This window comes from Halictus rubicundus, chromosome 16 (assembly GCF_050948215.1).
Source record: "Halictus rubicundus isolate RS-2024b chromosome 16, iyHalRubi1_principal, whole genome shotgun sequence".
NCBI classification, from domain to species: Eukaryota; Metazoa; Arthropoda; class Insecta; order Hymenoptera; family Halictidae; genus Halictus; species Halictus rubicundus.
The window spans coordinates 7,068,069-7,080,921 of NC_135164.1; the positions used below are offsets into that span (position 1 = coordinate 7,068,069).

General features: G+C 35.5%; 1 protein-coding gene across 1 annotated transcript; it reads right to left on the reverse strand.

Annotated features, from left to right (window-relative positions):
- Positions 1-522: 522 nt before the first annotated feature.
- On the reverse strand, positions 523-12,300 carry LOC143362324 (uncharacterized). The gene has a single exon (XM_076802370.1). It carries the CDS (start codon positions 11,565-11,567, stop codon positions 1,377-1,379), a length of 10,191 nt encoding a protein of 3,396 aa, XP_076658485.1. The 5' UTR covers positions 11,568-12,300; the 3' UTR covers positions 523-1,376.
- Between the last annotated feature and the right edge of the window lie 553 nt (positions 12,301-12,853).

Sequence of the window (12,853 nt, forward strand, 5' to 3'; positions counted from 1 at the left end):
ACCAGAACCTGCATCATCTTTTTAGCAGCTTTTTATCATCATTAGCAGCGGATTCCAAATAATGTCAGAGTGGATGCTATTTCTATGTTAAAAGAGGTTCCTCTATGTAGGTTCTGATCCAGCCTAAAAGATGATGCAGGTTCTAATACAGGCTAAAAAGATGATACAGGTTCTGGTCCAGGCTAAAAAGTTGATGCAGGTTCTGTTCCAAGCTAAAAAGAGGATGCAGGTTCTGTTCCAGGCTAAAAAGAGGATGCAGGTTCTGTTCCAGGCTAAAAAGATGATGCAGAAAAGTGGGAACACTAAAACCCCGAGCGTGAGCACTCTCATGTCCTCTCTGGAATCAGAGACTCGCTGGTAGCAGAGAGGATACGAGAGTGCTCACGCCCGGGGTTTTGGCTTTCTTTAGGGAGTTTGGCGCTAGTGTCGCCATGTGCTAGTGTCCTAGCCCGCTTCTAGGAGAGCATAGATAGGGACTAGACAGTACTACTCCCAACGTTCGCTCGCCCAATGTTCTTCCGCTTTTCTATTTTGAATTTCTAACCAATGTATAATTTTAATTATTTAAATGTGTTACATTCGCGTTATTTGGTTTACAATCGCGGAACGCCATTCGACTAATACTCGTAATTCGAGCGACATGGTGTAGCGACTAATTAACGTAGAAATTGGTAATATAAGAAACGCGAGGAAAGGTGGCTCAACACCTTACGCGGGCAAAGTTGTAGCCCTTAGTCGGGATGAGATGCTCGTTCTCTCCGCTGGTGATGATATCGTGGGTGAAAATCCAGCAAGAATGAATGCAGTGCCGCTACTCCTTTCACGGCCTGGTCTTCTCAGGATGTTCAAGGGTCCCGCAGTTGAATTGGTTGATGCGACGAGATGTTTCCTTCTGAGTACGTCACTAGCCCAGAAGTAGAAGCTCTGTCCCTCGCGATGTAGCTCTCTGCTACTACATAAGTCTGGTCTGGCAGCTGACGCGTTGTCCAGATGATCCAGTCAATAGTGAATGTTTCCTCTGCTGTTTCAGTCTGCTGACGTCTTTTGGACCACTCACCTACTGCCTCTTCGTTGATTTGGTAATACCTCGCGACAACAAATTTTCTTTATTTAGTAGCAAAGACGAAATCAGACTCGGCTGAGTTGGGAGTTGTTGGTGAATCTGTGGTGAAAACAGTTCTGTTTTGGTCGTAGTCGCATAAGGTTTAGGAAGGGTCAGAAGTAAGTGTGGTCTTGAAAATTATGTACGATTGGTTTAGGTGATTGGATATTGTCGGTTGGAGGGTATGTTTGAAAGGTGGTGGAAATAGTAGAAAATTAGTCGCTGCAACGTCACAACTTATAATCACAGATTTGAGCCAATTTATTACATTGTTCTATCTTCTTCTCCTATAAGAACGGTTGATTTGACCCATATAACCATCTTTTCCTTTTTTAAACAATTGTATAGGTGTAGCCGCAGCTAAACTTTCCTTTGCTTCTTTGAGCTCAAATATTTGTGAATCACTAAGCCCTCCTGTATTAATTCGATTGTCTATTAAGGCTATAAAATTCTCCTTTAGGCTATTTATCGTGCTTGCATCTTTTTCGGTGAGGCCTTTACTAAAATCTATAGTAAGTATTTTTTCTAGATTCTCTGATTGAAAACTATCTATATCTCCACCTATATTATATGACACGTTCGCATATTTTGGAACATTTTGGGTATGACCTACAAAGTTTTTGAATTCTTGATAATTCAGATTATCTTGTTTCTCATTTTTTGTCTTGAGGTTAATCGCACCCACTCTAACCATATGAGCTGCATGGACATGTCTTCCTCGATTGCTACGGCGATCTTGGAATCGACTCGCTCCACTTTCGACTACTTTATCTCTATTTATATTCTCTTGTTCAGAAACTCTTTGCGTCATTCCACCCAAACGCAAAAAACGCATCAAACGGCCTGTTATGTGGCTAGATACTTTACGCTCTCTATGTTGATAATCTTCGTGGTCATAGAACATTTCATTCTCACAGGATGTTGATTCAGGATCAGGCACTACGTCTGACTTACTTCTAGAGGATGCACCACCAAATGCTTTAAGAGACAGAGGGAGTGTATGCCAGCTTTGCTCAATGTGATGCCGTAGTCTTTTATCACATTGAATAGAATTAGCTGCCTCAGCTCTGAGTTCTTCTGGTGTTATTATATCTCTTAATCCAGGTATAGCTTCTGATAAAGCCTCATATAAGCAATTATTTGTTGATTCGCCATTTCTACTATTTTCCGCTGGATTGCTTCCACAAAATTGAAAATGATTATCTTTGAGCTCAAGTGAAATAATCGTCTTTTCTGCACTTTCTGACATAGAGGAAAATTCTTGTCTTATACCACCTTCCCCTTTAACATTAACGGTAATCTCTTTTTTAATCCCTTTTTTGCGTAACACTCTATGTATAACTTGAGTACATGCATCAACACATAGCATATCCATTGGAACATTTTCTTTTACTATATCTGCGAATAAATCAGGACTTCTAGTTTTTTTCATCAGTTTTAACAGATCTTCATGATATTTTTCTGTAATATGCTTTTCTGTTTGAGATGTGTTATCGTGCTGTTGTTTATTAGCATTCTGTAACTCTTCATGATACTCCTCCCTCCTCTTCTCAAAGTCCTCACGATATCTATTTTCTTTGTAGGTTTGGTATGCTTCTCCTATCTTTCGTCCAACATACCTAACCAGATGATTAGCATTTTCTGTAAGGATAGGAGTTACAATATGTTGTGCTATTACTTGCCCAGCCTTTTCGCGAAGCAGTGATTTCCACTGATCAATTATTTCTTTTTCGAAGCTCTTGTAGTCTTTCTCTGCTTCTTGTTTTTTATTTCGTCCAGCATTTTTTTTCAGTTCATTACTATTACATTTTTTTTCTACTTTCCGGTCTAAATCATCTAAAAGTTCACCAGTAATCGTTACTATATTAGCAATATGATCAATCCGTTTTGACCAAACTATTACAGTGCTGATAGCATGAATAGGCAACACCAACTCATTACTTGTTGTACTTCTTTTTTTAACAGCTTCTGCAATTCCCTGAGATACGCTACTTAATATCGTGTTAGCTACAGGCAACAACTTCGTCACGTAATTTTGTTCCGTGAAAACACTTTGGGTTAAATCATTCACCATTTCTCTTGTTTTTTCTTCCCCTAATGTCTTGTAGGCTTCCTCTAGTCCTTTAGAGAGATCTTTATGTTTTTCTACCTCTTTTTCAATATCTAATAAAATGTTAGAGGCTATACCCTCGCATAATTCTCGAAGGCAGTTTTGAACAAATGTATCAACACCTGCATTAGCTAAGCTAAATACTACGCCTTGTATAGCTTTTAGTACAATGTCCTTTACAACTTCTTTGCCTACCACCTGCCAACCTGCAATTGCAATCAGTTGATTGCCAGACATTTCTGCTACTCGTTCACCAACTTTAAAGTTAGGTCCAGCTAGTTTATGGCCGAAACGTGATGCCTTAGCACCACTTGAAAGGTAGGCTCCTATAGCAAAAGTAGTAGCTGTAGACATTAAACTCTTAAGCTTATGTTCCCCATAATCGTTCCAACTAAAATAACCTGACGTTAAAGCATTAACAGCAAAAGAGATATCGTTTAAACCTTCATTAACAAATGCAGCACCAACATGAGTCATAACACCTACCGAATATAACTCTATTACAGTACCTATCACTATTTGGCTCACCCCTATAGCAACCACTGCTGCAGTGTTAAGGAGCATTTCCCATGTCCATTTTGCCTCTTCTAGTTGTAGAAGTTGATCTAAACCATTGAGGAAGAAGACACGCACTTCTTCTATATTTGAAAAATTACCTTGACCACAAAGCTCAGTGAGAGGTTTTAGTTTCATATCAGGAACTTTTAAAGCTTTTAAAGCACTTCTTGATCGTTCTAGGGTTCTGGTAATATTTTTAATTGTATCTTCTTTTGCCAGTTGTAATCGTCTATCTAAAATCGTTTCTGCCATATCTTTGTAAGAAGAATTCAAAGGCATTTTTTCCTTATCAGAGTTACTAATATAATAAAGGCCCTGTGCTAAAAATTTACCAGCATTCTCAATACTGGAAGCCAGTTGTAAAATTGGATTGTAAATCCACCCCTTCTCGACTAGATGGTCAAAAAGCTCTGCCGCATCAAATCCTTCTGGAGCAGGTTTATTTTGAAGAAGCATATGTATACAATTATCTTTAGTCATTGGTAGGCTATATATACTGCATAACTTTTCATTGAAATTTACAGTTGTCACCGTAACAGGTTTGATAACTCTTTGTTCCAATAATTCCAAGACTAAACTTTGATATGGTTTGATCATTAATTGCAGACTGATAGGAAATTTTTTTTCTTCAAGCTGTCGTATAATTTCTTGAATGGCTATCCTATAGGTAAAACACGCAGATAATAATCCTTCTACAGCATCTTCGTAAATTGGACAGGAAGGAAGCTGAATTTGCACAATCGCATCAGACTTAATTTTTAGTCCATAAGAACTATTCTCTGAGCTATTCTCTGTATTCTTCTTCTTTTCAATGATTTTTTGTTGAACGAGTTCTGCTAAAATTCGTTCAGCTTCATTTTTAGTGATGTTAACCTTAGTAAAATCTTCCAGGGTAATAGAATCATGGTGAGGCAAGCTTGCAGATCCAATTTTACTTTTATCTATATGCGCCTTCCTGTTAAATGAAAGTACCCCCTTCTTCTTTAGTATTTGGTATTTACCAAGAACTAAAGGCCCTATAGCCTTAAAATCATCCTTTTTAAAAATAAAATTATCATTATTTTTTTGTTGTTCAATTCGTTTTACGTTGAAAAAAATTTCTTCATTACCAGATTGTAGAGTTTGCTTTTCCAGTTCTCCTTTCTTTATTTTTTCATCAAGAAAATCTAATAGTGAAGGATCAACTTCTTTTAGTTTTTCTCTATCAGCTACAACATATTTGACTTCTTTATTTAAGATTTCTTGTTTAATCAACGATTTCCAAAATGCTTCTCTGCTAGGTAATGGTACTGCTTCCTTTAACGCTTTTTGAAATTCTTTCTCGTTAATTTCTTTCCCTTTATACTGAGAAAGAAAACCTTTTAATGTTTCAACCGATACTCCATAATCAGAGCTGATCGTTTCTAGCACTTCTTCAGAAATGTTCTTTCTTACTTTCGGCTTTTTTAAAATACCTTCTCTAAGCAAATCCTCATACAAAACCTCAGCTAATTCTTCATTAATAGCATAATTAACAAAAGATTGTGGAGAAATAGTGTGGCCAAAAATATCATCTATAGATCTTAAAAACATATAGTAAAGGTCAGCTATGCTCTTTTTTTGTTCTTCGTAAGCATCGACTTGTCTAATACTTTTATCATTATTTTTCTTAATCTTACCGATAATACCTGCAGCAATTATAGCAAATCTACTATGTTCATCTAAAAGCCTTGCAGCTTTTCGCAATTCTTTCTTGAATTCTTTCAAGGTTTGCTTATTTTCTTCTCCCAAAGGTCTTTGTTCCCAATCAATCTTTTTTGCTAATACAAATGCCTTATAATAATGTGCTGCTTCAGAAAAATATGGTTCTTTTTTAATCACCTCATCAAACAGCTCAACGGCATTTCTATGAGCATTTCTATGTTCCTTATTTTGAGAGAGATATCGTCCAAGTTTAACCATTTGAAATGGATTTCCTTCAACCCAAGCTAACCAACTTTTGCTATCGTATTCAATAATTATAGTTTCAGGTTCGTTACACCGAGTTGACCTCTTTTCGATACATCCAGTGTCTAAATTTTTGAATTCCAAGATAAATTTATCTAGCAGGCTGTTAAAATTCCTTTTGCTTTGCTCGTTTGTCAAATTCTTTATACACTTACTATTTTCGTCTAACCAGAAAGCCCATTTATCTAAACAGCTCTGCAATAGAATTTCTTTCACTTCAGTAGGTACTCTTTTATCATCAAGCTTTCTTTTCAATTGTTCGTACTGCTCTTTGAATCCTTTAAAACAGCTTTCTTCCATAGTAATCTGAGTTTCATAATAGGTTTTAATATCTGATATACGATGTAATTCTTCAGCATCACGCTCATTCTTTAAGGTCCAAATTTTCGAATTTCTATATCCTTGTAGGTTTGTACCCATAATGATTAATTGACCAGAACCTTTGTCTCCACTTCTTGCCGCTCGTCCAAACGCTTGCTGCTCAATTCGAATATTGCTGGGTAGATAAGTCACGCAAACATGTAATCCTCCTGCTTCCCTCAATTCTTCTGTAATTTTTATGTCAGTACCACGACCTGCTAAGTTTGTTGCAATAACAATCTGCCCCTGCCCCAGCTTTTTGTTTCCCTGGGCAATATCGAACTCTTCGTAATCACGTATATAGGTATGGACATGTTTTACATCTTTTTCCTCAAAAGCTTTCCGTAAGGTTTCTACATCATGCACCGTTTCACAGATAATTAAAACAGATCGTTCTTTAGTTAGCTTTTGTACTTCGTTACGTATGTGATTTATCCATTCGTCTTTGCTAGTACAAAGAATAGGCGTATCCTCGTGAAATTGCTTAGATTTAGCTGTAGGAATAGTAACAAAGTCAACCCCGTGTTCTTTTTTTAGTAAATCTCTTTCTAGCTTTGACCCTAAAGTACCTGTTAGTCCGTATAAGTTATTATACAATTTAAAGAAAGAAACATTAGAAACAAAAACAGCTTTTAAGCTTTGCAAGGATAATTTACATCCATGTTTGAGTTGTAAAAACTGATGTAGTGCTTCACCCCATTGAGAATTTGCTTGATCTGTTCCTGTATCTCTATCAAGAATTGTAATATTAGGTTCGCGGTCCGGGCTCGTTCCAGTTCTATCCACATCTATCACGTAATCCTGCCTTTCTTTCATGAAGAACGCGTTTATAGCGCTATTAATCCAAGATTCCAAGTGCTGTTCAACAAAAGCCCTAAGATAATTCGGAACATATATAAATTTTTCCCTTTCAATACATTCCTTAAAAAGGAAATCAAGACGATCCTTATAACTTATAAATTCAGGTGAAAGCACCTTATCAAGTGTTATACCATCAACGCTTCCTCTTAAAAGCTTGCCCTCACCATCTAATATCTCAGCTTTGATCAAGCGTTCCCATATAACGTTTTCTTGCTGCCTACTTAACTTAGAATCAAGCTTTCCAATATCTTCTTTTTTTATTAAGCCATATAAGTCATTTAATATTGCTTCTTTAATTGCTGTAGTGTTAAAAGCATAGGAAAGTTCATTGTGGTCCCTAGCCGGTCTATTAATCCACTGCCAAACGTAAATGTAAACAGATTCCAGCTTATCTAAGCCTGCCAAATCATGAGACAGGTAGAGCATATTATTACCTTTATCAAGCAACATGCTATCTACTTCATCGATGATTACATTTTCAAATTTACGATCTCCTAAAATATTTTTTCCATAAAATCTATCCAGTAGGTAATCTCTTTGAAAATTAGATAGATCACCATATACTACCTGTTTGCTCGAGTATGCTTCCTTTCTCGTTGTAATATCTTCGCTACAGTTGTGTGATACATCAATGTCAAACAAACTATAGATATCTTTATTATCTTCTGCATCACGTTTTGCTAATACCGAGGAACTAGTAACAATATCTACTTGTTCTCCAAAATGTGCTTTCATAATTGACACTGCTACTACAATTAATGATTTTCCCTCTCCAGTAGATACTTGTGCTAAGGTACTACGACTGTTTGTCAATAACGCTAATACAACTAATCTTTGGGTATCACGCAGCTTAAATCCTCTCTTTAGCTCTATCGCTCTATCTATTACAGCAAGCATTTCCTTGCATGTTTCAATATCTTGCTTTTTTTTGTCGATATTATCATGAAATTCTTTTGTCCAATTTTTAATATCATCTTCTGTAAAACTGCCTATGGATTTTCCAGCGATTGAATACTTTTCATTACAAATACTCCTGACAGACTCTTCAATTTTTGATAAGTTGTCAGAAATTCTTTTTGAAGTATTATCGTTACCTTTAATCAGTTTAACTAATTGCATAATGTCTCGATCTTTTCCATCAGCAGTAGCCTTATGTGTCCATTCACTATTGCAAATGGTCTTTAATTCTTCTTTGGTCAGATTCCATTTCTCATTATGAAAATTAGACAAAATGTTAGTAAGCGCATCAGGAGATAACTCTTGCTTTTTGTCTCCCAGAGCTTCTAGTAATTTCTCTACTAAATCAGTGCCAAAAGTATTCTCTATAGACAAAAGATAATAAGAAGCTGTTGGTAACTTTTCACTTTCTTGCCAATTTGTTAGCGGTAACAGCTTACATAACCAATATTTTTCTTTGAGTGCATAAGGCCACTCAGATAATTCTAGTCCTTCTAGACTAATCGTTTCATTCGAAATGTTACTCAATAGATGTAAAGTGTCTTCAACACACTCGGTAGAAATAGAGCCACCTTGATCTAATTTTACACTAAATAACAACAGAACATCTTTATTTTCTATTTTCGATAAGTACTCTCGCCATTTAGATTTTTCTTTCAGTTGTCTCTTGAAACGATTTTCGAGTTGCAGTAATATCAATTCGTCTATCCAATTTCGTTGAGAATGTGCAGCTACAATCCAACAGAAAGTATTCTGCTCTTTTCTATCTTCAATACTAGAAGTCAGAATTGAGTTTATTAGACAGCACAATTCTTGATAAGATACATGTTTTCCTTCACTAGAAAAACGCTTTGATAAATTATGCAAAATTCCTTGCTGACCAATATATTGAGATGTAAGTTTTCCTAGACGTGCCTTTAACTGTTGCTTTTCCTGTCCAGGAAAGTATTCTATAATTTTTTTTATATCTTCTTCATTAAAATATTGCTTATCTTTTGAATCTGAATAAAAAAAATGTTGCTTATCTCCTTTATCATCTAAAAGGGATGATATATTCTTTAAATAATCATCAAACCCTTGTTTTTGTGTAAATGAATCAATTTTTACTAAAACTTGTGTATAAATATTATCTTTTTTTTTACACTCTTCTTCTAGCCTTAAGTAATCCCTATCGATGCTCAATTGTATAAATTTATTATCTCTATATGAAACATAAGTAATTTGCTTAGATGAAAGGTTGTGATTATCTAGCAGGAATAATTCGTTATCTTGATCTTCACCATATAATCTAATATTAATACCAAAGATGTACGCCAATAATTCCCTATAGCTTGCTGATAGTGGTCCTTCTTTTCGAATGTAATCGTTGTACTCTTTTAGAATCTCTTGATCTTTACAACACTTATCCCAGTTATAGAGAACATTCGGAAAGTTATCCTTTTGTATTCCTTCCTCTAGCTCACTTGTATACTCCTCCTCCTCAATATTTAAATCGTCTTCCTGTTTTTGTGAAAACTCTCTATACTCGCTGTAATACTTTTTAACGCTTGTATGTGTTTCTTCTGATTTTCCTACTTCTAAAACATATGTTTTTATGGAAAACTTTAATGCTTCATTATCCGTATTTTGTAGTTCCTCTTTGCAAAATTTAGAAATTTTTTCACGCTGTTCTTCACCATTCTCATAAAAATATTGATTTAGACTTCCTAAAATAGGATGGGAGATGTTGTCCTTTTCTTTTTCTTCAACAAGATATCTTGCTGCACTTTCGGGTGTTAATACTATATTATCTGTAACTTCTTGATAAGGTGGCAATTGCTTTGCGATTTCTTGCAACGTAGCAATTTTATATTTATCAATTAAAAGCTTTTCTATATCTTGTAGCTCACTGATGTCTGTATCATTCTGTGAATTTCGTTTTTCAAACAAGCTCTTTTTTACTTTTTCAAAATTGCCAAATAACTCTTCAAATACTGAGTGGGGTAGTTCTACACCTTTTAATTGTAGCCAATTGTCCAATAATTGTGGCTCACCTTTCAACTTATCGATCAAATTATCAACATTGGTAGCATATTTATAGGTGACACTAGGTATAGCATCATTACGACGTTTATTTTTACCTTGAGGAACATTATTAACATGGCGTTTAATTCCTAACACCATAGTAGCCTGCTTCTCTTGTTGTTCTTGATTCTCAATAACTTCTTGTGAAGCACGTTGTTCAGTATTTTCTACAACTGATCGCAATTCCTGCACTGTACTTCTTTCTGTAGAGTCCAAATCATGAGAATAGGTAGCTAAAATACTGCTTTGCAAAATGTTTTTTTTCCTATTAGCTTTTGCTTGACGTTGTCGGTCACTATTCTGTCTAGTAGTCTTCCTTTCTTCATATTTTCTTTGCTGTTTGTGCTCAATCATAGAGGTTGTTATTTTAGCATATTCTGGTCCACGTTTATACCTCTTATAAGGACACCAGATTCGATCGCTTGAATTATAATCATAATATGTCAGTGTACATTTACTATTTTTATCTGTACCAAAATATTTAGGCCATGTGCTTGTAAAGAAACCTGAAACTGAATAATCCATATAACCCATATCCCAACCATTTTTTCCATGGTTACCATATAATCCTCCTTGTCCCTTTTCTCCTTCGTTCCCTTGCTGAGCATTTCTTATAATAGGAAATTCCTGCTTGCTTTTTGAGTTCTTTACTACTATCTCTCCGGGGTATCCTCCTTCGCCACCCAATCCATATTCTCCACCATGACCTCCTGGTTGTCCTAGTGATCCTGTATAGAGAAGGAAAGCTTGGCAATTTGTAGTAAAACCTCCGCGTTCAAAAGAAAAGGTGATTTCGTTTCCTCGACTTGTCTTTGTCTTTATAAAAACATTTTCTTTAAAGTCCATGAAAACAGCGTCGTATGATGGTGCTACCTCATCAGCTATATTGCCCGCTTCTTCTATACTTTCATATATTCCATTTATATCGTCTATAATGCCGGAGATTGTTTTATTAGTACCAGTATACCATAACTCTCTTACTTCCGATAAATCATCATGGATACTACGAATGACCGTTGATATGTTAGATATTCTTTTTGACATCAAGCTAGCAACAGGAGGAAATTTTTTATCAAATTCATCCTTTTCAATACCTTTTCCATCTTTACCCACTTTGCCACATCCACCATCTTGGCCTTTACTACCTTTTCCACCATTTGAAATAATGGTAAAATTTTTCGGATTTTCTATCTTTTCTGCTAAAATTAAAACATTCCCACCACTTTCTCCAGCATAACCGTCTGCTCCTTGTTTACCATGACCATCTTCTCCAGTACCTGCATTGCTAGAGTAATTATGATTGTTATCTTTCCCAGAAACATTCCAAGTTACTTTATCATGGACTTCTATTGTTTTTGTTAGAATAACTAGATTCTTTCCATGCCAAACTTCATTTTTAAAGTCTTTATCGATATGTACGATATCGGGACTAAAAAAACGTACTTCTTCTATATTGGAATTTTTTGAAAGTTTATTTTCTAGCTGCAACAAAATTTCACTAATAACAACTTTCTTCCCTTTTACTTCAATAACCAATCTATTATCGATTTTTCTTTCTTGCATCTCCATTGTCTATATATAAGCACCTATCTGATGAACAATATCTGGTATGGTTGCAATTGGGCTGAGTGGCTCAAAATGGCGGAAGACGTGGTGAAGAACTGAAATGGCGGCCCACGTGTTAGAACAAGCAACAGGCAACAATGACTGTGTTGAGAATGTAGAATTGCAGTCTACATTAGATAAGTGGCTTCTGAGTGCACCTCTTGGTCCTCGTAGCTGATTGTATTAACCCTTTGCACTTCTATGTCGATGCTGAGGCGACATTTAACAGGTGTTTACAAATTTCCGAAGGGCAAAGGGTTAATCAGTTATTCGAACCTGCTGGATAAGTCGTCCCAATGAGTTAAGATCTTCACGTGGTTGCACAATGGGCCAAATGCCCAATCTAGCTGGTAAAAAGTCATGTCAGAGGATAGGTATAACTTCCATTTATCCTTCTTTCGAAATGTTTACCGAGTTTACTTATGCCCATAATAATTCATTTAAAAATCAGTATATGAAAACTCCGAACCGAAATCGTACGTTTGTATTCGCTAACAAAGAGAATTGTGTCAGAACAATAAATTAAAGTCTCTAAGCTTCTGTGCACGATACTCTATATTAACATAAGTAAAAGTTTACATTAATGTTCACAAAGAACGTTAATAAAGTCCTTTACGATAATTTTTAGAGATCTTTTAAGTACCAGTTTTCTATGCCGTTTAACTGGCTTAAATAGAGCAGAACTAAAAAGGCTCAAAAAGGTCCGCCTTGAAATTTTTATGGTATTAAGTTCAAACTATATAGAAGGGTTTCTGACAAAAATCAGCCGGTAATATATGCTAGTTTACCTGTCGCAATTTTTTGATGTTTCGATTCTCATTATACGATTCTTATAGAGATTCTTACGCCGATTCCGAATCTGCCCTTAATTTTTCTCTTAGAAGCACAGTTTTTGAGAAATTTGATTTTGAAAACAAGACATATTTCTCAACTTTAAACAAGCATTGCGATGTTATTATAGAAGATATTGAATTGTTATTTACAGCAAAAGATTCTGCAGACTTTCCTGAATACAGTGATATCCAATATTAATACATTATGAATGTTTAAACATGTTTGTACAATCGTTATATATGGAGAGACACCACTTTTGCACCAATTCTTGAGGATGTTTCTCAGTTTACCTTCAAAAGTAAGGGTCCAGCGTAAAATTGAACTACATCACGCAATAGAGCAGACTTTTATTTCGAGAAACCCCTCTTTGAAGTTTGCAATGTCGACGTTTTTATCGAACTAGAAAGCAAAATATC